The sequence below is a fragment of the Hyposmocoma kahamanoa genome, unplaced genomic scaffold, assembly GCF_003589595.1.
Source record: "Hyposmocoma kahamanoa isolate Upper Pololo Valley unplaced genomic scaffold, ASM358959v1 102, whole genome shotgun sequence".
Taxonomy (NCBI): Eukaryota; Metazoa; Arthropoda; class Insecta; order Lepidoptera; family Cosmopterigidae; genus Hyposmocoma; species Hyposmocoma kahamanoa.
In genome coordinates this window covers 6,252,203-6,279,302 of record NW_020653337.1, presented here as the reverse complement: position 1 = coordinate 6,279,302, position 27,100 = coordinate 6,252,203, and the positions used below count along the sequence as shown (strand labels likewise).

The 27,100-nt window shown below is 35.6% G+C and overlaps 1 protein-coding gene across 1 annotated transcript in view; it reads right to left on the bottom strand.

Annotated features, from left to right (window-relative positions):
* The window catches only part of LOC113237050 (tribbles homolog 2-like), a 33,205-nt gene extending 29,126 nt beyond the window's left edge, over positions 1 to 4,079 (bottom strand). The window contains exons 1-2 of the mRNA XM_026473299.1: positions 3,894 to 4,079; positions 3,400 to 3,791 (exon numbers count right to left, since the gene is read on the bottom strand). Of these exons, the coding sequence (XP_026329084.1) occupies positions 3,400 to 3,696 (297 nt within the window). The 5' untranslated portion in view covers positions 3,697 to 3,791; positions 3,894 to 4,079. The remainder of the gene's footprint in view (positions 1 to 3,399; positions 3,792 to 3,893) is intronic.
* Between the last annotated feature and the right edge of the window lie 23,021 nt (positions 4,080 to 27,100).

Below are 27,100 nucleotides of genomic sequence, written 5' to 3'. Positions count from 1 at the left end.
TAAATTTTTCCCATACAAATATGGAACAGCCCGCGGTAGGGACACTGGTTTTATTTCAGAATTTATGTACAAAATTTCGAGGTAAGTTTGTGTTTTTTTCTATCGTGAAAATGTTTAGGAATCGTGTTTTCGCACCTTATACTACTCAGTGTATATCTTCAATTTTACTATATTTTTTTCCAACGCGATTGATTCAACACTTGCACTGTTATGCGGAGTCAACCAAAGCCATTTGAGGTTGTATCGTCACTTAATGATAACTACTAATTTATCTCAAGGTTCAACATGTTGACATACTTTATAAAAAATGTGTATTGTATCATGTTAGAATACGGGTCACTTGCAAATAATGACAACGACTCTATTCTAAACTAGGTAAGTATAAATAGATTTATGCAAACTTCAAGTTCCTGTCGTTAAATAGATTCAAAGGGTTCTATTTCAAAGGGTTTTCAAAAGGACTAAGCCTAATGTGAATAACGAGGTTGAAACATGGTGAATGGGATTGTGCTAACCCTTCGAATGGGAACCAGTAGACTTAACAAAGAATTGGCTAGTAACGGTAAGGTTCAGGATTATGTAAAACTTAGACGTCAACTACAGAGTTAAGGTTCAAATTCACAGCACCTAGCTTCTATATCTTAGACTATGTATATTTAATGAGAATCGACGGTTTGGCTGGTACGAGTCATATACAACAGTTATTTTAGAACTAAAAGTACAGTCATCATTTATTTCAGAGCCGGCACGAAATGTCAACGACATTGTGGACGCAAATTCCAAATCAGATTTCCCCACTCACGAATGATGAATCATGTTGCGTGTGTCAAGCCATTTCTTTTAGGACTAGTATATAAAAATAGAGATTAATGCGCTTACTTTTAGCGCAGTTACCCCAGACATAGTGACGCTGTGTTTTAGTTTAATGTTGGAATATATTTTGGGCGTTGTTCGAAATTAAATCGTGACCCATTTGTCGAGGTGTTTGCGAAAAAGATATTGATAACAGTCCGCCATGTTGACAGAGCACTTGATAATATTTGGCATCAATGCGGTTTAAGAGAGCTAACCTACATACACTTATCAATGTTCATCGCGAGGTGTGCAAAATACACACGTAGTCGACATAACACCTAAGTACGACCCAAAGCTAAGCTAACAAAGTTCCCAATGCAACACAAAATTAAGCAGAGGTATTTCTTGTCTCAAATGTATCAATTCAAACGAGACGTTCTGTATGCGCATATGTTTAACATTGTCTTCAACAATTTGCTTAAAAGGCATTCGTTCAGTGGGCAACGTTATATTCGTATTTACCGTAAAGCGATTGCTTCGAATGTTTACAGATTGATTGCTTAATATCAATGTCGTACCTTCTCTCTGGTTGTGTTTGTAGTTCCCTCGCTAGTATAGTATCGGAGCAGCAATGAGCACCATTCAAGTTCTTTTGAGCGTTCGCTTTGTTATTAGTGGGGGGAACGAGAGGAGGGGCCCGCTAGCCTCGAAGTGACATTCGCCGATCGGCGCGTTATCAACTCGTCTATTTCACAATGTCAATGAGAAGGTCACACCTATTTTCGGCGCGGCCTGAGGCGTCCACGTGTTCCGTTGCCTTTATAAATTCACTGATTCCGGAGAAGTTATGTCATCGGTATGTTTACTTTACATGAGAAAGTGTAAGGAGGAGATCTCGTAAACAGGGAAATTGCGGAGGGTATCACATACGGTGTAAGCAAACTCATACAAATGTAGCCGTGTCGGCAACAGTCGGTGTTGTAAATACGCTCGGCGGGCGTTTAGCAACGATAACGTTGCCACACTTAACCTTGCCAAGTTCTCACGAGGGAAGTGCCTATTCTGCGCCTTGACAATACTCGTATAGGCCTTTGTTTACTGGAACTATGTATCCTGTGTTGCCTAAAATGACTACCTTAGAAGGATGTTTGAATATAAGGTATCTCAGACTAGTTCTAAGTTAAAGTTACGTAATGTTATTGTGATTCACCCGGACCTCTAAATAGCTGGTAGGCTGGTTCATTTAAGTTACTAGAACATGTGTAATTTTTAAATCCAACGCCGCCATCTAGAATCACTTGGTAAGTGTGACGCACTACTATTTCAGAGTTAAAATAAAACAGCGTGTTAATAACGTTAGGAGCAGTGTTATTGTTATCGATTGCGAAAGTCGACATATGACATTGTAAAAACGGCGATGGCTGCGGCTGTAGCCTACAAGTGCGATCGAGCAGCACGGGGCCATGACATATAAAGTATGACACCGGTGCTCAACGGAGATGCAATGAACAATGCACGCGAGATTCATGAAAAACAGCTATTATACCGTTTTAATTAATCACCACTTATTGTGTTTCGAGTTGAACACACAGATTTTTATCAATATTTGCGGTTGTCATGATTTCGTATGATTGGTTTACAGCCCACAAGTGTTAGTTAATATAAACCAGAGTTTTAATAGGAATGGAAGGGACACGCCATGTGGGCACATTATTGAGAGTCGCCTTATCTCTCCATGGGGTCTCAATCCCGTGGGATAGTGCGAACCCTTCTAGATTTGTGATATCGTATTCGGTATGTGGAGTGAAATTTGCAGTTGGGGTAATAGTTAACTTCGATGTTATTTTCGCACGACAATGGGATCAACATGGACGCTAGCCAATTTTACAAATAATTTTGCATATTTTCTAGTTCTTTAAACGTTAAAATTTTTCCTCCCTTTGTTTAAGAATATTCCATTCAAAATTAATAAAACTGTTAATAATATATATACTTCTAAAATATTTAGCAGCTAGACGCCTACTGTTTGACCAATTAACATATGGCATAGAGGTCGAACGAAAACAACGAGATTACGCACTATATCAATCAAACAAAGCTGCGCAATGAGGCTGTGCTGTTGAAACCCGGCACAATTTCAACATGCGACAGGTTACGTATCCTAGCCATGTCGCAGCCATGATGGATTGTTTATATTTGAAATTAGAATTCATAAAGAAACTCTTGAACAATAGGATGCATTATTTCTATTCAAATATGAAAAAAGAAAATTTTGTATTTCTGCAAAATTAAAGTGATAACATTTGTTTAATATATTGATAAGAAAAACAGTACTTATAATATACAAATATAGCTAGATGTAGAATTAAAAGACAAGGCCTAAGGTCAATCAAAGGATCAACAAGATGTGGGTAGGCCAGCGCACAAAGATGAGGGTAAGAGAAGTAGGATTTACCAAGGTAATCTAGCCTACTCTCGTCTGACTCAGGTTTATCAACACCGCAACAACCTATCGGCGTAGGCATTAGATAAGATAAACTTTGTAGGATCTTGGTACAATTTTAAAAACTAGTTATTTAACGCAGATTATGGTAAGGTACTCACTTTGCAAACATACTCCTCTTGCGTGCGCACATCCACACATCGACAAAGGGAGGAACCTTCGACCTGCTCGAGTAGTAGGTACTTCTCGGCGACTAAAGCCGCTTGGAAGTGGTGCTGCTGGGGCGCTGGGCTAGGCGGCGCAGGCGGCGAGGGTGGTGAGGCCGGCGCGGCCGCCAGCCGCTCCGCCAGCCCCGGCGAATGCGCCCGCTCCTCCGCTTTGCTATGCTCTCCCGCCTCGGCGCCTGCAGGCTTTGTCAGCCGCAACGGCCATAACAACGATGGTGATCCAGGATCCATCACTGACACAAACACAACACTGTCACGTTACACTAACAATCCACAACACACACAAACACTTAAACGAAGAGGAACTACGATGAGATGAACATGATCTGCAACCAAAACAATTGCCGAACATTACAAAAAATTAAAGAAACCAAACGAGACAATCTGCTATTTAGTAACACGGTGGAAATTGCGAATAAAATACGAACCTTGAAATGATTCGCCCTGAGAGGATATCGTACCAAAATTTGACTGTCCGTGGCGGTGAATAATCGCTTTATTGTGTTTTGAATTACAGGAACTTGTTTCAAGTAATTCGAGCACAAATAGACAGGCCAATATTTTGGGCCGGTGTCCGCTCGGGTTATTGCGAAACTAAACGAACACACGACCAAGCTTGACTAACGCCATTGCTAGACTGACGGCTTGGCTCGAAAATCCTCGGGCCGGCAACCGATCCAACGTCCAATGTCGACACACAACTTGCGTAGTACGCGGTACGCCATGCGGCTTGCACACGAACGTGTAATCAACTATCTATCTCTGTCTAATGCGAAAATTTAAACGTTTCAAGGAAAGGGACACAAATAGACCATTCATTTACGTTTGGCAATGCTGTAATGTCAAATGTGTACAAATAATTTAAGCCTTGTTTCAATAATTTTCACAAGATTGGTAAATAATTATTTATAGGTTAATGAGTTATTTTGATGTTTTACAATAGATATTATATTACTGCTTTCTTTCACTAACAACTAGAACTTGTTTAAGTATATTAATAATTATCAATAAAATTAAGCAAACATTACCTACATACCTACGTACATGCACACAAAGACACATAAATTACATGTATATATTTAGACACTTTATTTTGAAGTTTTACGACATAATATATTCGGTATTTTAACTCTATGTTGCCGATTACTTCTAGAATAAAACGTATGTACATAACTAAGTTAGTATGTCTTTATTATAACTTTTTCACAATTTCAATTTAATAGTTTGAAATAATTGTGAAATAGTTGATAACTTGAAATTATGGTTGTCGGTATAAGTTCACGGTCGCTAGGGTTTTGTTTACAACCGTAATAAATCAACGTGAGATTTTTTTATAGACGAAGCAAAAATCAAACCTAGGGCTTGAGCACGAGCTCGTACCTATTTAAAACTTCGAGATGAAAATATCCAGGTGGTGTTCAATGTTCTTCCAACAATGGGTAGTAAAATTGAAACTGCTTTCCGTTCTGCGTACAATGACGAGACGACTGAGGCGGGCACGACAATCGAAAACTTTTTCTTTGAAAAAATGCATTAAGCGTTGATTACGAATAGAAGTAACTACATTGCTGGTTAGATAGAGAAACTCGAACATTTTTGTTTTACAAATTACGCAATTTATACCATAAAGGTTAAATTGAGTTTGTATTTGTTATATAGGTACCCAGGGCACGGAAATTGCTGTACCAAATTTGTGCGATTTCTTATTATGAGGCAGAAATTCTTCAACCAGGATGGAAATGAATCGAAAAAAAATTGTTAATAAGTAAGTAGACGAACTTGTGGAACCGCGTTGTGACGAAGTCACGCCAGATTATCTCCAATTTTCGTTGATATTTTTTTAAAATTTTTTTTTCTTATTTATTGAGGGACAAACAGTTACACACATATAAAAAAATACATATTTTAAAATTAACTTATAAATAAACCCATAGTCCCTTAAATATACATTAAATAAAACAAAAAGTAGGTAAACAGACTTTCTGATACACAATAAACAACACGGAAGAAATAAATGTATGTATGTGGTCTGTGATAAACAATTTTTATGTTCAGAAGACAAAGTTCCTCTAATGAAAATTAGAATTTTTTAGAATCTGGGTCTATTTATGTATCATATTTAACTCTTCATCAAACCATTTATACCTCCCATTGTTGGGCACGGGTCTCCTCGCATGCGACGGTTTAGGCCATAGTCCGACGAGATCGTGGTAAATTTCAAATTAAATAAATTTTGAAAATTCAGAGGCGAGTGGATTCGAATCCACGGCCTCTGCTTGAGAGGAGGTAGGTCAAACCATTGGGCTACCACGGCATTTTTGTATTTAAATATCTGTTATCATTTTTGTATTTAAATATAGTATATATATTATTATATATAATTATGATATTGGTATATTTTTTCTATTTAAATACTTCAATCCTTACCTGAGTAATATATGAAGATATGAACATCTGTATACAACTTTACAGAAAACTTGATTTACTGACACTGTTTTTAAAAAACACCAAAATACACGGTAAAAAAACCCATAAACAGGCAAAACGCCAAGTGTAGTGCACTAATGAAGTTTCAGCAAGAAGAGAACGAGGAAGGCTTCAAATTGCACAATATTTTTTATATTATTGCGCAACTAATGCTTTTGATATTGAAACTAAAATGTCACAACCACGATCATTGTGACGTATTCATGACGCACTATTGGAAAACTTATGGTAGTGACACATTTCCATCAACCTAGACACAGGATTCTAATTAGTTAGTCACGGATGGATGTGGGCTTCACCAATGACGACGCCATTGATTGTTTAATGTAAAGTGTTTATACCCACTAGTCAATCCTCAGGCAATGTATAGTAAACTGATACCATTATCTGTTGTCTAACATACTGTGTCATTATACTTCTAATAAGCGAACAAACAATTCGCTTGTTATAAAGCAGTTAATTTTATTTATTTACTTATATATCAACCGCCATTTGCGAAATTGTAAAATTCTTGAACAAAAGCAGACTATTGGATCTAGACCAATCGTTATATACCATCTAACATTGTTTTATAATGTTAAAGAATTTTGTACAGAGTGTAATGCAAATGGCGCAAATATGTATCTAAGATTTTATTCCTATAACTGACATGAAACTCTAAACTTTTAAAATGAGCTTTAATAGAAACATAATAATGTTCTATCGATATCTTGAGATTTTAAGTAATCACATCACTTGAAAGGTCGTTTATCGTGTTGCAGATTCATAACACGAGAAATAATAACAAAGTAGTGGAATATTTTCGCAAAGAAATATATGAATACCATGGTAGAAAAATGATCATGATATTTAATAAAACAAAAAAGTGGACAGTGTAGTTACTAGGTAAAATAGTAATAGGTTTGAGTATGTAACTACATAAATCGACTAATCCGAAGAACAGTGTGATTATATAGCGAAAAGAGAATAAGTACGTTACAAGAACAATTTCGTTATTCAAATTAAGGCCTATGTAAAGGTGTTTTGAGAATTTGTATGTCTTATTTCGTTTCGGAAATATAAAATACATAGACCAACGGTCGATCTGCCATCCGCAGCGAAAAAGAACGAACGAAATGTTCTATGTCCTGAGAACAAGTAGTCTTGCACATATATCTTTCTTCTACGGATGAGTCGAAATGCAGTTAGGTTACCTAGAAAGTTATCATTTGCAATATCCAACAAATACATTTACAGTCTTATGTAAACGACGTCACTATTTATATTATAAGGAGAAAACTATAAACAAAAACGACGCATCATTTTATCTTACAAATTTTATCTCCGTCATCGTAGCTTTTTGATTTTGAAAGATTAACAGTCTTAGCTGATTGCGGACTATAGCAGAATCCTTTTAAGTTCTATGGACCAGAGCCACAACTTTTTAATTAAAAATGTGCTGGAGATTTAAACAACCGGTTTGGCTACTGTTTTATTGTTTGCAATCAAAGCGAGGCGAATAGCCTGCTGTAAAACTCAACATTGGCTGGTAGTGCTCAAGCACAGTCGTATTTTTTATAGGTAGTAAGTCTAATATTACTCCTACCTTTTTGAGGAAAATGCTTTTTTTATTGTCTTAAGTTAGTACCGCATGATCTTGATTTCTTATAAAAGATTTTTTATGAATGAATGTAACCCACAAAAGACATCGTTCTGCTTCAAATTGACCTCTATTAAGGCCGTGGGTACTTATATCAAGCACATATACGTAACTCGATTCAGACTCAGACAATATTATTCTGTATTTACGTAAACGCCCCTTGCACACAACAATGAAAATTCACTTCTAAGCGCTGTATGTATTCTACATAGAGCGCACTATAAGTTTCCCGAATTGGCCACTTACATAAACAATATTTAAAAAGTAATTACAACATTTGAAAATGGAACTCTTTGGCTGTAGAATACAGTTTGTATCATCTGACTGTCACTTGTTTTTACATTGTGGCGTCATTTTAGAAATTGGTTGTCTACATCACCACGGATTTAACTCGTGAAAATTTTCGTAGTATGATTTTCTACGACTTTAAGCGTAACTTAACAGCTCAGCGGAGCTTCGCTCGGCTTCAAACTGCTTTTGGCGATGAAGCACCATGCAAGACGACTATTTATTGCAGAATTCAAACGCGGTCGTGTGAATCTCAGTGACGAATTTCCTGACGGTCGCCCGTCCACTGCTGGGAACAACAAAAACATTGATGCTGTGCGCCGTATGCTCAAAACAGACAGGCGTGTGACATACCATGAGATTTGGGCATAGGCATAGGCATGAGTCAAATACAATCAATACTACACAAACATTTGGGTGTGAAAAAGCTATGCTCTCGGTGGATTCCACACAATTTGACTGAGGCTCAAAAAACGGATCGCTTCACTTGGTACAATGTCATGCTTACCAGATTCAACGAAGGGGCGACAAATTTGGTATGGGATAGTAACAAGTGAAGAAACATGGATTTATAGTTACAATCCCAAAACAAAACAGCAATCGAAAGTATGGGTCTTTCGAGATGAGCCGAAACCACCCAAAGTGGCGCGCGTGCAAAGTGCATCTAAGCGGATTATTGCATCTTTTTTTAATACAACTAGACACGTGGTTACTGTTGCTTTGGAGAATCGTTGTACCGTGAATAGTGATTGGTACACGACCATTTGTTTGCCGGAGGTTATTGACAAACTCCGTAAAAACAACCGTAAACGCCGTATCATCTTGCACCACGATAATGCCAGTTCTCACACGGCCAGACAGACAAATGAATTTTTGAAGGTGAACAACGTTGACCTTATGAGCCATATCGCGTTCAGTCCCGACCTGGCACCTTGTAACTTTTATTTATTTCCAAAGATTAAGAACCAGTTACGCGGTCAACGATTTTCATCACCTGAAGATCAACGGTCAACGATTTTGATTAGGCTGTTGAAGAGTATGAAAAATATGTTTCAGAGATTGTTACAGAGGAGTGGCATAAATGTTTTCAAAATTGGTTCATTCGTATGAAAAAGCATGAACGCTAACGGAGAATATTTTGAGAAACAATAAATTTATTTCTGACCATTTATAGTATTTTTTCTTATTCATTCCGGAAACTTATAGGGCGCCTCACGTATAAGACCATAATGATATCTAGGAAAACTTTAGGAAAACACGTTTTTCATACAAAAGTGAGAGCATACTTGTTTGGGCCTGATGCATGTAATTATATTTGAATGTTTTTGGGCGCTTAGCGCTTTTCTCGTTGTAGTTTGCTGGGTCCTAGGAGGCTAGTTATCGTAAACATCATTGGGAACAATTTTGCACGGTAAATATTTTCGATTTAGATAGACAGATAGAATACGTTTATTGACTTTCCACAAGCACACACAATAATATGAAACAGCAAATAGCGAAAGAAAGAAAGAAGACTAAAAAATAAAACATACAAAATAACAAAAAGGAATGAAATCAAATAAATATACACAATAAACAACATATATCTACAATTAATTAAAAAGCAAGTTGTGAGTGCTGTAACAAGTCAAACAGGTCATAGCTCAGTGCAGGTGTTGCCCAAAAGCAACGCATTGATTTTCAGCTATCGCCTAGTGGGTAACGCGAAGTGGTGCATCAACAGCAAAAAGCAATGTGTAGGATGTGCAGTGGGTATCAGTGTAGTTGTGTGTCAGTGTTAACGTGTCGATGGGAGCGTCAGTGGAAGCGTACAGGTGTGGCAAGCATGAAATTTTAAAAACCAACTAGAAAAATAAAAAAAAGATATAATAAATAAAACGGACAAAAAAAAGATATAACTAAGAAATAGGACAAAAAATTAATTACCATAAATTTTACAAATTGGTGTTTCAGAAGCCCTCGCTATACAAAGCGCTACTAATTATCCAGCTTTTGCCTCTCAAAAATAACTTCTCTCAAATACTTTTTGAAGGTGGACTTAGATTTGAGAAGCCTAGCCTTGAGAAGCCTAAGATTTAGTACTTCAGTTTAAAAAAAAATTAAAGTAGGAGGTTAACGAGCAGACGAGCCACTTGATCTTGATCTTTGCGTTGATAACCTTTGAGAACCCTTTTTGACATACTTTTTGAAGAACCCCATGTCATAGCGCAAAGGAAGTACTTCAGGAGGAAGATCATTCCACATCTTGCAGAAACGAACGTAACACTTGCGTGATCTTACAATGTCAGGCATCTATGATGTGGGGATGGACTCTACTCCTTTAGGTGCGGTGGTGGAAACGAGACAGTGGCACCAGTTCGAAAAGTTCCTCTGAGCACTCCCCATTACAAAGACGGCAGAACACACACAGAGAGCCAACGTCTTTCGCGGACTAAGGGACTCCAAACATCACATCTCGAACTGTAGCTTTCGTGATACTCGCTCTATCAATTCATATATTAAAAGGTAGACGACGACGATTAATGGTGAATGTTCGCTTTTGAAAGCTGAGAAAGATCGTACTTGTTACGATAAAAATGTCATATACGATATGTAGTAAGTAGAGATATGAGATGAGGTTCTCATTTCGAGTTCTTAGGTTTTCGCGATTGTTATACATAGGAATGAAACTATTTTTCCGGATTTAAATCGCGTATATTTGTTTTTTCAAACAACCTCATTTTTAAATGAGAACCTCATTTGAGGTTCTCATTTTTTAGCTGACGTTCTTTCGTCTTGGGGTATGTTCGTTACGTAAAAGCAAATAACTTTTATTATGTGCAACCCGGCATTGCGAAAAAAATCAGTTGTTCGTGAATGTTGTACTTTATCGATCTAAATTCATTCCGCTCCGGTTTTTTTTTGCGTTTTAAACGAGGTTCATTTTGCCTAATTGCGATGTCTTGGATGCGATGAATTAGGATATTATCTGTATAAGGAAAAGACCATTATTTTCGTGGTTTTCCGTCTTATGGCATCGTTCGCTTGATTTGTGGCGGGTCGCGCATGGTATATACAAAGTAAATGTTGTTATCTACGTAGGTTATTTCAAGATAATATACTAGTTAACTATCTACTGTGTCCACCTACTTTCTTCATTACTTCATTACAAGTAGAAGCCAATGCTAGCTTGCACAGGTACAATAACCTCGCGTATAGGAGACGTTTTTGAGGGAAACATAAATTTTCTAACATAATACAAGCTCTTGGTAAATTATTCCTTGCTTGTCAAATTAATGGGGTGTTGTCTTAGATGTAAACAGATAATATTGAAAATATTTAATGCTTGGTTTTTAGTAACAGTATTCACACATTTGACATTTTAAACGTAATTAAATGGTTTTTATGTAGTATAATAAGTACTACACAGGTAGATAATTTTTCCATACTAGGTTACTACCGGTAGTGAGACTGGTTATAAAGGAAAAATACGTTGCCTTGAAAAATTTGTCTGAAGCTTGTTGATTGTCAACGACAGATGTGAGGAACATTATAATGGTAGCCGATGTGTTTAATAATAATATCTGGAGATGAAACAGATAGTAACTTGACCGGACATCCGGCCAATATCAAGGTCGGAAGGCCGGATATCCGGCCCATTCCTATGAAGTTGTGGAAGCTGAAAGAGCTCAACAGATAATTCTGTACGAATATATTAAAATGTTTTGCAAATCATGCAATGACAATTGATTTAATGCCTGCTAAAACCTACAGAGGTAACGATATCACATCCTCGAAGTAACGATACTGTATCAACTGTCACTGTAGCGAATGTCACGACACCTTTTGGTTGTTGTTTTTTAAATTATTTTCGGTTTAACAAGTGCAGCCAAGTCCTCAGTCTATTACATTTTATAGGCATTTTTTAACGAAGTGGTACTCGGTGTTAAAAAAACGATATTACATTCGAGACAGATTATTATTATTATTATTGAAATAGGTGAAACAGTAAAAAAATAAACAAAGTTGCGAGAATTTATCTCTAACCTGCTTGTAGCAACGTTAATAGCGAAATACTGTTTTCTGAAGCTTACGTTTATGAAAATATACGGAACCGACTTTTACTACTTAATACAGAGAAACTGATTTTCATCAATCTTAGTTTGCTTTTGGTTAAATTTAGTGCTGAAATTATAACTTGCTTAGCTTATTTTTAGTAGCAGTAGAACTCCTTGTGAAAGAGTTCGTACAGGGAAGTACTGCCACCTTACCCATGTCGCATCTGAACATAGCTAAGGGCGCTGGTGGAATTACAGGCACATAGAACTTGTCAACTTAAGTCTCAGGGTAACGGGCGTAGTGGCAGTGCCCCTAAGATCTTTGCGATTGAACTGTTATGGATAGGCGTGTCGCTTACCACCAGCACGACTTGTTCGTTCCGTCACAAAAAAAAACGTTATGTAGCTTCATAAATTCCTACCGGTACAAGTAAACAGATTGCTAACGATCGTGTAGTTTCTATTTACCCTGTTGCTATCCCCTTTAAGCAATTAATCAATTTATCTGGTGAAATGTTTTTGAACTTTTCTCAGTTTTAAACATCCGATATCCGGCCAGTCATTGTTCCTGTATCTGGTATCCGTTTCATCTATAATTATAACCAGAGATCGCAATTCTTCTAATTAATATAATTTAGTAAAGCAATAGCTAGTTTACATGAAAAATACAGAACAAAATAGTATAGTGAGTTTTGAAAGGGAGGTAGTATTTTATTTACTCTACGTATGTAACTTGAAGTTTACAATGTATGCTTTTACTGCCTCTGTGGCCGAACGGTTATCGTGCCGGACTGCCACGCAGAAGGCCCCAGGATCGATTCCCGGGCCGAGAGAAATATTTGTATGGCCTACATTTATTTCTCTCGTAAGTTGGGGTGTAATTTGTGGCTGTCTGTGTGTGTCCATGGCACCCGCGACATAGGGTTTCCCTAGTGCGGGGTTACGTTGAGTGAGTTATTATTATAGGAAATGAAACTATTTTTCCGAATTTAAATCGCGTATATTTGTTTTTTTAAACAAACCGACATTTCGGGCCCTTTACAGGTCCCATGGTCAACCGTGACCAGTAAAGTAAAATATACGCATTTTCGAATTTTTTCGATTGACTGCAAAAAAATGGAGGGTCATTTAAAAAAAAGTCTATTTACTTCTTGGACACCCTATGGCTATTCTCATCTCACGTGTAATAAAATATTACGCGGCATTCTCTATGCCATAAAGAGATTAGTTTTTGAAATGACTGCACCCACGTCTGTGAACTCAGACCATCTCAGGCTGTAAAAGTTAGTTACTATACTCACCTATAGTTATAGTTTTGTTGCGAATTGCAAAGGTAAAATACAGACAAATAATTAAACTTTTGGACAGGCTCCGTCGCGTCGCAATGGAAACAAGAAAAAACGTACAAAGGACTGGTATGAAGGTGTAACAAAATTACGGAATTCAAATTAAAAATGTTTTATTACATCCATATTGGTTAGTAAAAGAAGAACCAAAAAACTTACACACTAATTATTATATTATTGATACAAAGATCGAACAATACAAACAAAAACTCATTCGACTTCACTGACCTCGAACCAGCGTTTGTTGCCACGCTCCTACAGACTGCGTGACAATAATAATAACAAACTAGTGGAGTATTTTCACAAAAACAAATGGCAATAAAAACAAATTAAAGTGTTAGTAATCAATAAATTAAATAAATTAGTAAAAGAAACTAGTAATTACAAATTACAAGTATTTGCTGAATCTAAGGTTAAGAAGTTTAGTCCTGTGTTCAAGAAATGAATCCTGGATCCTGCCAGGAATAATACAATAAAAATTAAGGAGCAGTAGAGCTCTTTGTGAAAGAGTTCGTCCAGGGAAATACTGCCACCTTACCTATTTTTGCTGCCAAGTAATAATGTGAACATTACTGCGTTCCGGTTTGGAAGGGTAAGGGTGATGGTGAAATTATAGGCACTTGTCAACTTATGTCTCAGGATGACGGGCGCTGTGGTAGAACTCCTAAGATCTTTGCGATTTAAAACTCTATGTGGCACCGCAACTGCATGATTTGTTCGTCCCCTCACTTGGTATTATAAAAAAAAATTACTCAGACGCTACCAAATTATCGATTTTGTTTTTTTTTTTTGTTAGAAACGATTTTTTTTATCAACTTAACCATTTCGTACCATGTGTAAGGAAGGCCACATCTGCAAAATGACATTTTTCTGAAGACAGATTTAAAAATTGTACGAACGAAATTACCCGATAAGTTTCTTATGCTGAGATTCGAGAATTATATAATTTAATCCAAACGTAATGCGTCTCGTACTGTCATATTATTTTCATGACTTTCATGTGACAAAACCATTTTGGCGTATAATCACAAATCGTCGCTATCAAGGGAACAATTTTATTTATGCGCAGGCGACACCGCGAAGGAAGCGAAGCTAACTTAGCTTAGTTCACGTAGGCGGAGCATCTTTTCATACTTCGGCTCACACCGCGAACTAAGCTAACTAAACTAACCCAACGTTCCCGCTAGCTATGTAAAATATGTCGCCCTTCTTCCGCCCATCAACCTCACACGTATCCATAATCACTACATACCGCGTATTTTCTTGCTCAGCTTTACATGCAACTACGTGACTTACTGCATGAGCTAATTTCTCATAGGTGGCGCTACGGCTAAAAAGTCGTTGAAAAACCAAACACAAAGATACGACGCAAGCACATAGAAAAATTCCTGAGGTCCGCTGGTTCGTTCCGTGGCTTAGTTGGCATAGCGTCTGATACGGTATGCTAGAAGACGTCGGTTCGAATCCGGCCGGATCGAAGGATTTTTATCTGAGCTACATGAGCTAAGTTAAGTTAGCTAGCTTCATCGTAGCTAGCTTCGTACCTTCGTGTGGCCTGCGTTTTATTTCAAACACAATGTTTTTTTCAGTGTACTTAAAGTAATGCGTGACAAACAGCTTAAAAACTAAAAATAATAATAATAATAATAATAACTTAAAACCGGCAAAATGATAGTGACGGAGTGAAGATATTTGTGTTTTCCATCCGTTACTCTCATCTTTGGACTGTATTCGCACTTTCCATCAGGCGCGGTGCAGTCATTTTGCCGAGTCACAATAAAAAAAAAAAAAAAAACAAGTTTAGGTTTATTTTGACGACCTCTGTTGTCGAATGGCTTGCACACGGTTTTTGTGTCACCATCTCAGAGGTCCCGGGTTCGATTCCCAGTCGGGTCAATATATAACTAACGTTTTAGGGTGTTTGTGGTACCGTCGTTGTTTCGGATTTCCATAACACAAGTGCTTTAGTTTCTTACTTTGGGATCAAAGTATGTGATGTTGTCTAATGTAACTTCGCCTTATAATAGTTTAGTAGGTATATTTGTTTTTACATTTGGTTCAACTTATTGTATTCGAAGATATTGAACCGAAACGAAAGAGATAGACAATTTTCATGTAACAGATACCTAATTAGTTTATTAAGTAGTATTAAGTTGTTGTCTTCAATTACGGCGTAATACGTCTAAGGCGTAAGTCGAAGGCGGTAAGCACCATCTTGACCTTTTCAGACTTCAAGATCAGTTTAGATAATTGTTTTGAAGACGAATTTGTATTGTCTAGCTTAATTTGTCATGGTCAACGTCCCAGCACACTTGGAATTAATCTGTCTTCGAAACCTACTCAAGACATACTTAAATCTTGTCTTTGAAAACTACATTACTTAGATATTCATGTATGTAACAATATCCTATATTACTTGTAATTGATACAATGACGTATTTTGTATTTGTACTTTAATAACCACCTAAAAATGTTTTTTTAACCGAGTTTTTCTTTTCTTTTTTTTTTGGTATGTATATGATAATTATATGATAATTTGTGAATCGATTTTGATGATACTTTTTTGTTAGAATGAGGTAAACAGTGCTCTCATTTAAATTTGAAGAAAATACGAGTGGGGGTCGGTTTGGGGGCCGGTTGGGGGTTAGTTTGGGTGGTCGGTTGGGGTGTCGGTTGGGGGACGGGCCGTTTTGGGGGACGGTGCGGGGGCCGGTTGGGGGGCCGGTTGAGGGCCTTTTGAGGGCCATTTGGGAGTCGGTTGGGGGGCGGTAAGGGGTGAGTGACCCCCCCCCTAACCCATCCCACACACACATCCGCTCACCCACCCACTCACCCGCTCACCCACCTACTGACCCACCCACTTAAACCCTCTCACCCACCCCTAAACGACCACCTTACCCACCCCTTAATCCACCTCCTGACCCACCACCTGACTCACCCCTAACCACCAAATCCAAACCCTAACCCCCAACCCAAATCCTAACCTCCCCAATCCAAACCCTAACCCCACAACCCAAATCCTAACCCACCCCCATATGTCCTATAAATTTATCATAATTGTCAGTTTTTATTGTTAATTGTTAATCAAAAACATTGAAAAGATTAAAAATTGATCAATCGTTAATTGTTGTTTCGCAATTGACAATTAATTAATTGTCAATCTTTAATTGCCAAAACAATTAAATTTTGCCCAACATTGCGTTCCGGTAACCGATTTTAATAAAACTTGGCAAATAGATATAAATCCACGAATATTTGAGGTCGGTTTTTTCAGTACGCTGTACTGAGATTATGTAACTGGTATTTAAAATATCTGATAGTAATGTATTTCCGTCATACTCGCTGGTAAACACATGCAGACAAAGTCGACCGTAATGTTCTAAATTATGTCCACCGGCTTTTTCATTACATTATTGCCGTATAGATTTTTTACGTTAAGATCAAGTAAAAAGATTTATACTCGAAAAATCTGAACATATCCACAGAATCTTGAAGTACAAAAAGCACTATATGTATATGCCGCCAAGCAGTGACGTGAGCATTAATGCGTTCCGATTTTGAAGGGTTAATGGTGCTGGTGTGTAATAAAAGATATAACAACAAATAATCATCTGCATTTGGTATAACAACATTTGATATAATATTTATAAGGATGTGATCACTCACTGAATATAATCAATAAAAGGTACTTAAAACAACAAAAGGCTTCAACGTGTGTAATAAACCTTCAGTATAACAATCATTCGATATAATGATAAGGAAACATAATGAACTCATGGTATAAGTATTACCAGTATAATGTATTAAATAATATAACACGTTATTTCGTTTTACAAATAGTTGAAACTCCTAAGTGAAGAAATTTAGTAATGGCGTTTCACTGGCCGCTGCCGCCGCAGGTTTGCTTCACTCGCTCGGCTCGCGCACCGTAGTCTCAGTTCTAACATTACATAACCTAACTTAGGGGAAGTATCAGATCTATAAGATTATTTTTATGTGTTTTCGAGTCTAGCTGCTCTCGTCATTGCACCTAAAAACACTTTTTACAATGTTATATTTAGTGAGTGTTATATCTGAAATGTTTATATATAATAATTATATCATGCAAGATTATGCTAAATGTCTGTACCTATACCATAAATTAATTGTATCCGTTGAGCGTTATATCGACCAAAAATATGTCATTTATTGTTATATCTTACGAACCGCACCCTGTGGTGCTGGTGAAAGTACAGGCACATGAGCCTTTGCAACTTTATGTCTTAGAGTGACGGGCGAGGTGACAGTGCTGTTCAAACCTTTGCGGCTTAAAGCTCTGAGTGGCACTGTTATGGATAAACTTTGAACAGGACAATGTGAACAATATCAATATTTCTGTATTCTCAGTCTAATACAGTTACACAACGCCCGGCTGTTAAAAGGACGTATAAATGTCACTTGATATCATAAAAGAAAAAATCGACGCAAACATACGAAACAGCTATTTTTCTCCATTACGATTCTCGAGGGACCTCCGCAGTAAAATTGTTTCGTTTCATGTAGGTATACATACTAACCATGCGTAACTATGCAGGTTGTCCCACAGCTGTGCGATACGGAAAGAAACTTTAAATATTGTAGATGGGATATATTTTTTAGCTTCATGGAAACATTATTTTATTTTTAAAAGTCAGTAATATTGCATTCAAAGATTTTTAAAATTACTTCCCTTACCTGTGAATCGAACCAGGCAACTGTGAAAAAATAACATGATGTATTTTTATGATGTCGATCGAAAGAGTCATTTATAAGAATTAATTCTTTTTAAGTAAAATACTAACTACCTTAAATTAATGGTACACCCATTGACTTACAATTATATGGACGTCGGGTCCGCGCTAAAAAGTGTCCGCACTTGTAAGGCGCTAAACTCGTATACAGAGTGCCAAACTCCGCTTTAGTCTTCATTTGTTCGACTGACAGCGCGATACAGCGATGATATTACAATTTAGATTTCGAATAGGTTGACTTGGGACATTTTTTTCGTGGTTTTTGTATTGGACCCGTCGTCCATTTATTTGTAAGTCAATGGGTACACCATTAAAAAAATTTAAAAAAAGAAACAAACTTCAAAAGGTCAATGTATCTACGGTATTTGCAATAAATTTATCAAATGTTCCAAAGTATGATCCATCTTTTTGTACGCAAATATTCGGTCTATTGACAAGTTCTAGACTACTTTTAAAAAAAACTTATTATAATGAATATTCGAAGCAATACGCCACAATTTTGTTTTCAACTCGTGCACATTTTCAAATTGTTTATTAAATCTTTTACGTATCCTCAGAAAAAGAAATCTAATAATGTCAGGTCTGGAGATCTCATCTCTCATCTCCAGTTCTCCCGGTCCATGTAAAAGGAAGAAAAAGTAATTAAGAGATTCCGTCTGTTCTTGGACTCCAATCAAAGTCCTATCTTGAAGTTTGACTATTAGTACGAAAGCAAAACGCATTGTAATAAATTTTCCTCAACTTAAATGTAAAATTTCATGGTGTTTCTTTAATTTAAGATACTATGTCACTTATAAGGACTTAAATCCCTTTACGTGATTCCTCGATCGACATGATAAAAAACATGGTATTTTTTCACATTTGGTGGGTTCCATTCCCAGATTCGAATTCAGTTTCATCAATTTAAATTTTATCTTATTTTATTTTAATTTTAATATTTGAATTGCATCATATTAACCTTATTCCTAAGTTCGTTACTAATAAACTATGGATAATTGTTTTTGTCCGAAGTAAAGTATTATTGTTATCAATTGCTCTAAATAGGTACATAGGGTACATAATAAATGTTGATGGTTAAATTTCATTAGAACTTAAATGTATTAAATATATAAATAATAATAAACAATTAAACATTCGATTACCAAATTAAATGAATTGATACAGGATATTCCATTATGGTGGATGTCATAATTTTATTGCATAAATCAATTAGTCTTTATATTTTAATAAAATCGTCAACTGAGTGGAACAAACAATCTGCAAGCCGCTTACGCAATTCTTTTTTAAAACTAATCAATGAAAGGGGTATAAAGCAATCGTGACGATTAAAAAAAATTCCACACATAGCTTAAGACTTATTTGGGAAGCGTTTTGTTTTAAGTTTGTTTTGGTATTGTCTATTATTTTCCATCCTCTAAGTTATTATTACTTTATTTTGGCTTTATTTAGGCTTCTACCAGTTAAGTCCCTCGCTATTATACATTTTGTATGTTTTAGTTTTATAAATATACCAACCTCGAGTACATACAGGCAATATTCCAAATGAGGGAAAGCAACTTTTTAAACATTTGAATGCAGTATTACTTGTAATTTATTATGTAATGATTAACCACCACGATATTTAATTAGTTTTGTGAAATTACTCCACTAGTTTGTTATAATTATTAATACAAAGATCGAACACTAAGAAAAAATTCCTTCGATCCGGCTGGATTCGAACCAACGTCTTCCAGCAAACCGTGGTAGACTAGCCAGTGTTACTGTCAGTGCAGTATTACTCATTTACTTTAAAAAATAAAATAATATCTCTGTAAAGGAAAATATTATATCATCAATATTTAAAATAGTTTCCCTCCGTGTCTCATAGCTGTGAGACACCCTTATAGTATAAAACGGGTCAAGTAGTTATCAGGGAGAAATTGTTTATAAATGCTAGTTTTATACTATACAATATAAAAATTCTTTATTGTATACCAAAAAAGGAAACAAATACAATACAATTAAATGTGTGTACCATTGGTAGTCATATCGCTTTAAGCGATTTCTGCCAGAAAACCTTTGGATGGAAGTAATTATATAACTCACTGGAAAAAGACGGTATATGAAGAATAACTAATCAATAAATAGAAAATCGATGAATAAATACAAATGTACATATATTTATAAACAATAAAACTAATACACTTATATGTACACTTATAATTCCTACACCTACAAAAATAAAATTTCTAAAACATAATTTTAAAACATCAAAATACCTAAGCACTTCAAGTCACACTAAAGTTAGGTAGCGTTCTTGTACCATATTAGTATTACAAAACTATAGCTGGCATAATCATTAAAACATTTAAGTAATTCACTTTGAAATCGTACTTTGAAACAGTAATAGGTACACTGCAACTTTTCATTAGGATTTTAAAAAAGATACGACCAGCAGGTAGCACAAGATGTAGAAACCGGTATACGATCTCTACGTAGTACATTTACGTGCAAAGTACGGTACGTATGTACGTACCTTGGTGTGTACGCAGTTAATATCGCAAATTAAATCGCAACCATGATGTCATCTTGTTATGCTCTTTGACTCTATGAAAAGATATACTTGTTTATTTGATACAGACTTTGAAATATTTCCTATATAATTTATTTCTTCATCTCCTATAATTTATTATCGTGTGATAGGAATTTCCCGGAATTGACGTTATTGCGGATAAATTTTCTAATTCCTTTATTTAAATAGAACATCGGAAAAGCGTAAACAGATTTCGAATAATAAGGAAAACGCGATGAGAAAATGATCATATTTTTCTGACTAATTTGGACGCAATTTAAAATTTCCAAGGATAAACTAGTAAAGTACTAGTGCAACAAAATTATAAAAGTAATAAAAATAAGGAAAACAATGTCGGTCAGTCGATTTCACAACATTAATATTTAATTGCGAGAAGTAAACAAAATGGATTATGATTACCATTAATAAATAACAATGAATAACATTAATTAATATAGGACTACGCAATGGATTTTTGTTTTTGTTCTTTATTGTAATGGGGAAGCTACGGGGACGTTTAGAAAAGTAATTGGTTTTAATAACCTGATGTTCATGACGCGTTCTATTCAACGCTAGTCCTGACCTCTTTGTGGTAAGTACGTAATGTAGGGCGTTCAATTGTAAGATTTCATCACGTTGTGTTATGTTTGCACGAATCCCGTTTGATGATTCAACGTCTCACGATGTAGGATGCATCAGATTCTTTGTTCCCTGGTTATTAGTCAGGGTTCCCGTGCATTCCGGATTTATGAGACATACTGAGATTCTGTTGTGAGAATAAGAGAATACAGGTTTGTAAAAGGTTTTTGTTGAACCACCGCCATTTTATTTCATGTAATTGTTTTTCTTTTTATATTTTATTTTAACGTTAACGTTAATAATGTTATATTGCTTTACACATAAGTACGGTCAAGGTTTATGTGTGTAGGTAATGTGTACTTTTTAAATTAATCGTACATTTCCGGTGAGTGTCGCATGCCGCGTTTACAGTACATATACAAAAGTTTTACTAGTAATTGCAAAACAATTGTAATTTGCGTTTTAGATTGTAAAGAAAGTTAGGGACCTAAATTTTATGGCTCCCCAGTCCTCACAGAGGACTTACCAAATCTATGGAGACTATTAAGGCAGTCACTACACTTATTTACATAGAACCGGCTTGAGTTGGTCAGAAAAAGCCTTATTTCCATGCAATAAGAGCGAAAAAGACGTTGCGTGTTCAGGTTCCTTTCGGACTCCCCCGCCACGTGCCGTCGACGCGAATCGTAAACTAAAAAGGTTTACGATTCGCGTCGACGACACGTCACACAACCGACTTCAAAGAAAGGAGTAGGTTCTCAATTAGTCTGTATGTTTTTTGTATGTATCTTACTCTATAACTCATTTGTGAACCGACTTTGATGATTTTTGTTGGAAAGAGGGACCATTCCCATTTAATTTTGAAGAAAATATTCCACCTCTAAGGGTAGCAAACTAGGGGATGAATGACTTTTGAAGTCGGTTTTTTTAGTATTCTGTACTGAGATTATAATTCTGACATAATTTCCTAGGTTTACACGTGTTCTTTGCATACAAATATTTAATAAGAATACATTTCAATATTTTCACCGTTTCAACTGGTCATACAGCATTGAAAGAATTTAGAATTTTTCTTTTAGATTGGCTTCTCAAACGACACAAACGAAATTTGTTAACTTGTTGAAATAAATGTATATATACTATTTTTCTCCTAATTTTAATAAAAGAGTAAGGAATTATGAATACGATTATTTATAAATTTTTTAAATTTATTTATTTACTCTCTAAGTAATATTAATTTAAAAAGCAAACACCTACCTACCAACAATTTAGGAAATTGTAGGTAGCTGAAGAATTGAGAGATGTTGAATAATCTGAGCAAAGCCGGTACGTATTTTTATTTATTTACTTCATTTTAGAAGACACAAGCAGCTTATAGGGCATTATAATAGAATTGAAATGTATGAGGAAAATAAATGCCTTTCCGTGAAAAGATTTTTTTCTCTAATATAATAAAGACGCAGTTTAAGAAAATGGCGCCTCAGATGAAACGTAATATTTGTTCTTCTAAACAACATTACCATTCCACTTTTGAGCACGGGTCTCCTCTAAGACCAATGCGTGTTAGGGATATCTCCCGCTTTCCAAGACCTTAGAACCTTCTTTGACATGCAGATTTTAACAAAAAGTTCTCTTTCACTGTTAACTAAAGGTTTTGTTAGGTACAAAACATTCGTAATTTAGATACTAAAATCATAAACAAATAATGGGTTGTCCATTAGGTCTGTGTGGTTTTTGCTACTAGCTAAACAAAACAAAAGGACTCTTTTCATAGAAAATGTTATGTTATCTGTGGTCATTTAAAAAAAATTTTTTAGCGTGCATTTTATGAATAGCGGGAAAGTTTAAGTTTAGAAATGAAAATTGAAATTTAGAAATGAAAAGAACCTAGAACTGGCGACTATAGATGTCGTAATGTCCAACCACACATTCGTATTTACAAAGCCGTCAAAAAGCTATTGCAGGGATGTGTCACCTCATCCACTATATTCACCCCTTCAGATTTTTACTTTACAAAATTTTTTAATAGACACGACTTCGTCAACAAAGAAACTAGTCATCACCAAATAAGAGGCGAAATTTGACACTAGTCATCGTGACGTGAGTAGGGATGTGGACTAATCATATCTGTAATCACATTATACGATTTCAATCGTAAAAAAGTCGTTCAAAAATCGATTCAAAATTTTAAGATTTCATGGGGCGTAAAAGGCCAAATCGTGCAATGCAGTTAAAAGCAATTCATTTGCAGAATTTCTTGCAATTCTGTAGCAATTACTCTTATTTTCGTAAAATTATTTTTTTAATTCTGATTTTATAATATTCATAAAAGGTTTGTTACGAGAATTTAGTGTAAATAAGTATGTTCATCAATAAAACAACTACATATGTCAATATTTTTTCCGAGAAATTGAAGGGATTCGGTGAAATTCGGCGATTAATTGCTTACAACACTATTATTTAAGAAAAAATAGCTTCAGGACGTAATCATCTTGAGGACGCTTCGGAGTAACTCCAATTGAATCTTATTTTGTAATTGGTGCGAAAACAGTACTTCAAATATGTTTTGTCATATTATACAATGTTTCAATAAAATTTAAGTATTTTTTAAATACTCAATTATGCTAATTATTATTTCGTTGATCGCATTCAAAGTTACATACAAAGTCAAATTTGGCCTCTTATTTGGTGACGACTATACCAAGTGATACTTAAAGCTGTATTTTATAAGTAAAGACAAGAATTTTTATGAAAGGCGAATTCTAAAATTACCCGAAAGATGGCAAAACATTATGGAAGAACATTGCCAATGCATAATAATTTTCAATGTTTTTTATTTAAGCTTTGATACCGCAAGGACTTTGTGGTCAACCCGGTACATGCCACCACAGGAAGCGAACCGTCAACCTCTCAAATGAAAAGTACCCAATCGCTCACTAAAGTACCACCGCTCTTGATAACAAATAACATTACGCAATGTTAATTAATATTAACTTAATTGCTATTAGATTTCGCTATTATTTATAATTACTTATTATGAATAATCTCGTTCTCAAATTGCATTCTTATATTATGTTATGCGTTGTTTCTCCGTTTTCAAGGTCGCGAAAACCCAAGAAAAACAGACAAGTTAAAATCCTTGTAAGTGGCTAAAACTCCAACCGCGGAAAGCCAATAAAAAAACACTAATTATTAATAGTGCTGCATACATTGACTTGTAAGTCAATGGCTGCATACCAAGAATTTAAGTTTCTTGGTGCGTATTTACGTTCTAAGCTTGGACTTAGATAGATTCGACAGACTGTACAACGGTTTTTCTTAATAGTTTTGTCATATAAGTATCTAGATAATTAAAAACAAATAACATGTAATGTGTCAAGGGAAGGTCTATTAAAGTAATTGAGCACTTTAACACAATTGCACTAATGTTTTCCAAAATTACTAGTACCTATTGTAAGAGATCATGAAAAGAGAAAAACATGATGTAGGTACTTTGCATGATTTTTCCTAGATTTTATAAAATTACACATGAATTTCAAATTTTTTGAAATACTGTTTAACTGGTGCAATGGGTGGCAGTGACACAGATACTAGAAGCTTTGTTGAAACTTGTGACTTACGTCATCTGCATAGAGTTCATATTTTCAATCTAAAAATATGCCGTATGTAGGTATAGTTTGACATGTGGCTGTGACAATTTTCAGTGGAGAACTTTAAGGGAGTCATCACATTTATCGACACGGAATTGCATTAAGCCGATCAGAAAAAGCCTTATGTTCATGCAATAAGAGTGAAAAAGTCGTTGCGTCGACGACAACCTGAACGCTAGCGGAATAAGCAAAATTTTTTTTTTTTTAATATTTTATATCGCAAAGATCTGAGGGACACTGCTATTGCGCCCGACACCCTGAGACATAATGTCGGGGATAGTGCAAATGAGCTTATGTAGTATTGGTAAAAGATGCGTATCTGCACCAAACCAAATTTGACTTTTGGGATTTAACGTTATTACTTTGTTGTTTCAATGGCTACGACTGTCGTTTTTGCACAGTAAGCATTAATTTATGTTGTCTACGGACGGACTGACAACAATGTATTCCCGTAAATCACGCTAATCTGGTTGCCACGACATTTACGCGTATTTGATTTGGCCACTAACTAAATTACCGAAATGGAAACTCCTAATCAAATGCTATATAATTGCACTATCCCCGACTAAGTTGACAGAACCCATGTGCCTGTAATTTCACCAGCACACTTACCGTTCAAAATTGGAATATCGTAATGCTAACATTATTGCTTGGCGGCAGAAATAGACGAGGTGGCAGTATTTTCCTGGACGAACTCTTTCACAAGGAGCTTCAAAAATGCTGCTGCTATACTATTCTATACTATACTGTTCTACTGCTATTAAAAATGTTATTGCATGGACATAAGCTTTTTTCTGACCGGCTTAAGCCGGTAAGTGTGAATCCCTTATAATATTTTGTTTCATTCATTCCTCCATTTATATTTAATTCTTAATTTATTTATAAACTTGCCTGCTTACAGTGCTTCTACTATTATCTTGGTAATGACACCAAGTGCCCTTATGCCCTTGCATCTAAGTAATGACGTGTCGGTGTCGTGACACAAGCTTTGTTTGAATGTATTCGTCAGCTAGGACGACTGCACGACCCCGATTGTTCGCTTACTCAGCTTCCTGTTCTTATGTGGGTGCTGTTACTGTATTGTATTTTGGTCTTAAAGATTTTATTTTACACAGAGTCCTACAAAACTTTTAGATATGAAAGTGTCTATGACACTCACGAAATGGTTTCTAGTTTCTATGCATATTGGTCGTAGTTACATAGCTAGATATATTATTATTATTAATAGTTAGTTTTATTTATTAGAAAATAAGGTAAAATATACAGGTACAATAAAATAAATGCTAGAAACTAAAAGTAGGCTTAAATTATATGAATAAAATTGGATCCCCGCGGCAAGGTGCCCAAGATGTTGACAGTGGCAGCGTTCCCTCTTTGTATGGCTATGCTAATGCGTTGGGCAAGGTTAGCCGGCCCTTGGGTTTCCCAGACTGTCTACTATTTTTTTGGATAAAATTAGCAGATTTATAGTTAGTTATTTTATAGTGAGTTCATAAAAGTGTAATATAGTTCAATTATATGAAGTCATATAATTATAGTGTATGATATAGTGTGCATCGCTTACAATATTTGAAAAGCACGTCGTGTTTTTTTGTGTAATTTGTTCTCTTGGATATTTTGATTGGCTTTGTTCTGTTTTATATATAATTTAAATGTAACCTGGCGACACTAAGGTGTTGTTGTCCACAATAAAAAAAAGTTGCAATTTTCTATTTCAGTAATCCATGTTTCACTTGTAAAAGGCTGGTAGCTACATCTGCCAAAGAACAAAGCTTGTAGCTGTAGCCTATCAAGATTTTGCCAGCTACCTACATTGCCAGCCTCATAGGTACTTTAAATACCGATATGAAAAAATGAATAAATTATAAATGTGTGAGCCAACTTTATGAACTGGAACTTATTCATAGCTCAGGAACAGTGGTACGTTGACAGAGACAAATAATTCAAACCTTTTTGTCAGTCGTAGCTACCGGGCCGCGGAATCGTGATTCTACGTGTTTTTGTTTAAATATATTATTCCAATATAAACATTTATCGTAGTAGAACCAAAATTGTGTCCTTAACAAAAAATATTTATTATAGGTATGTCAAATTCTTCAGTTTTCGCGATTTGTGTCAATAGTTGGATCATTCACTTCAATTAGAAATGACACTATTTTTTCGGTATTAAATAGTGTGTATTTGTTAAATAATGAGTATTTATTATCGAGTTCTTAGGTTTTCAGTCAACCGTGACCATGGGACCTGTAAAGGGCCAGAAACGTCGGTTTGTTTGAAAAAACAAATATA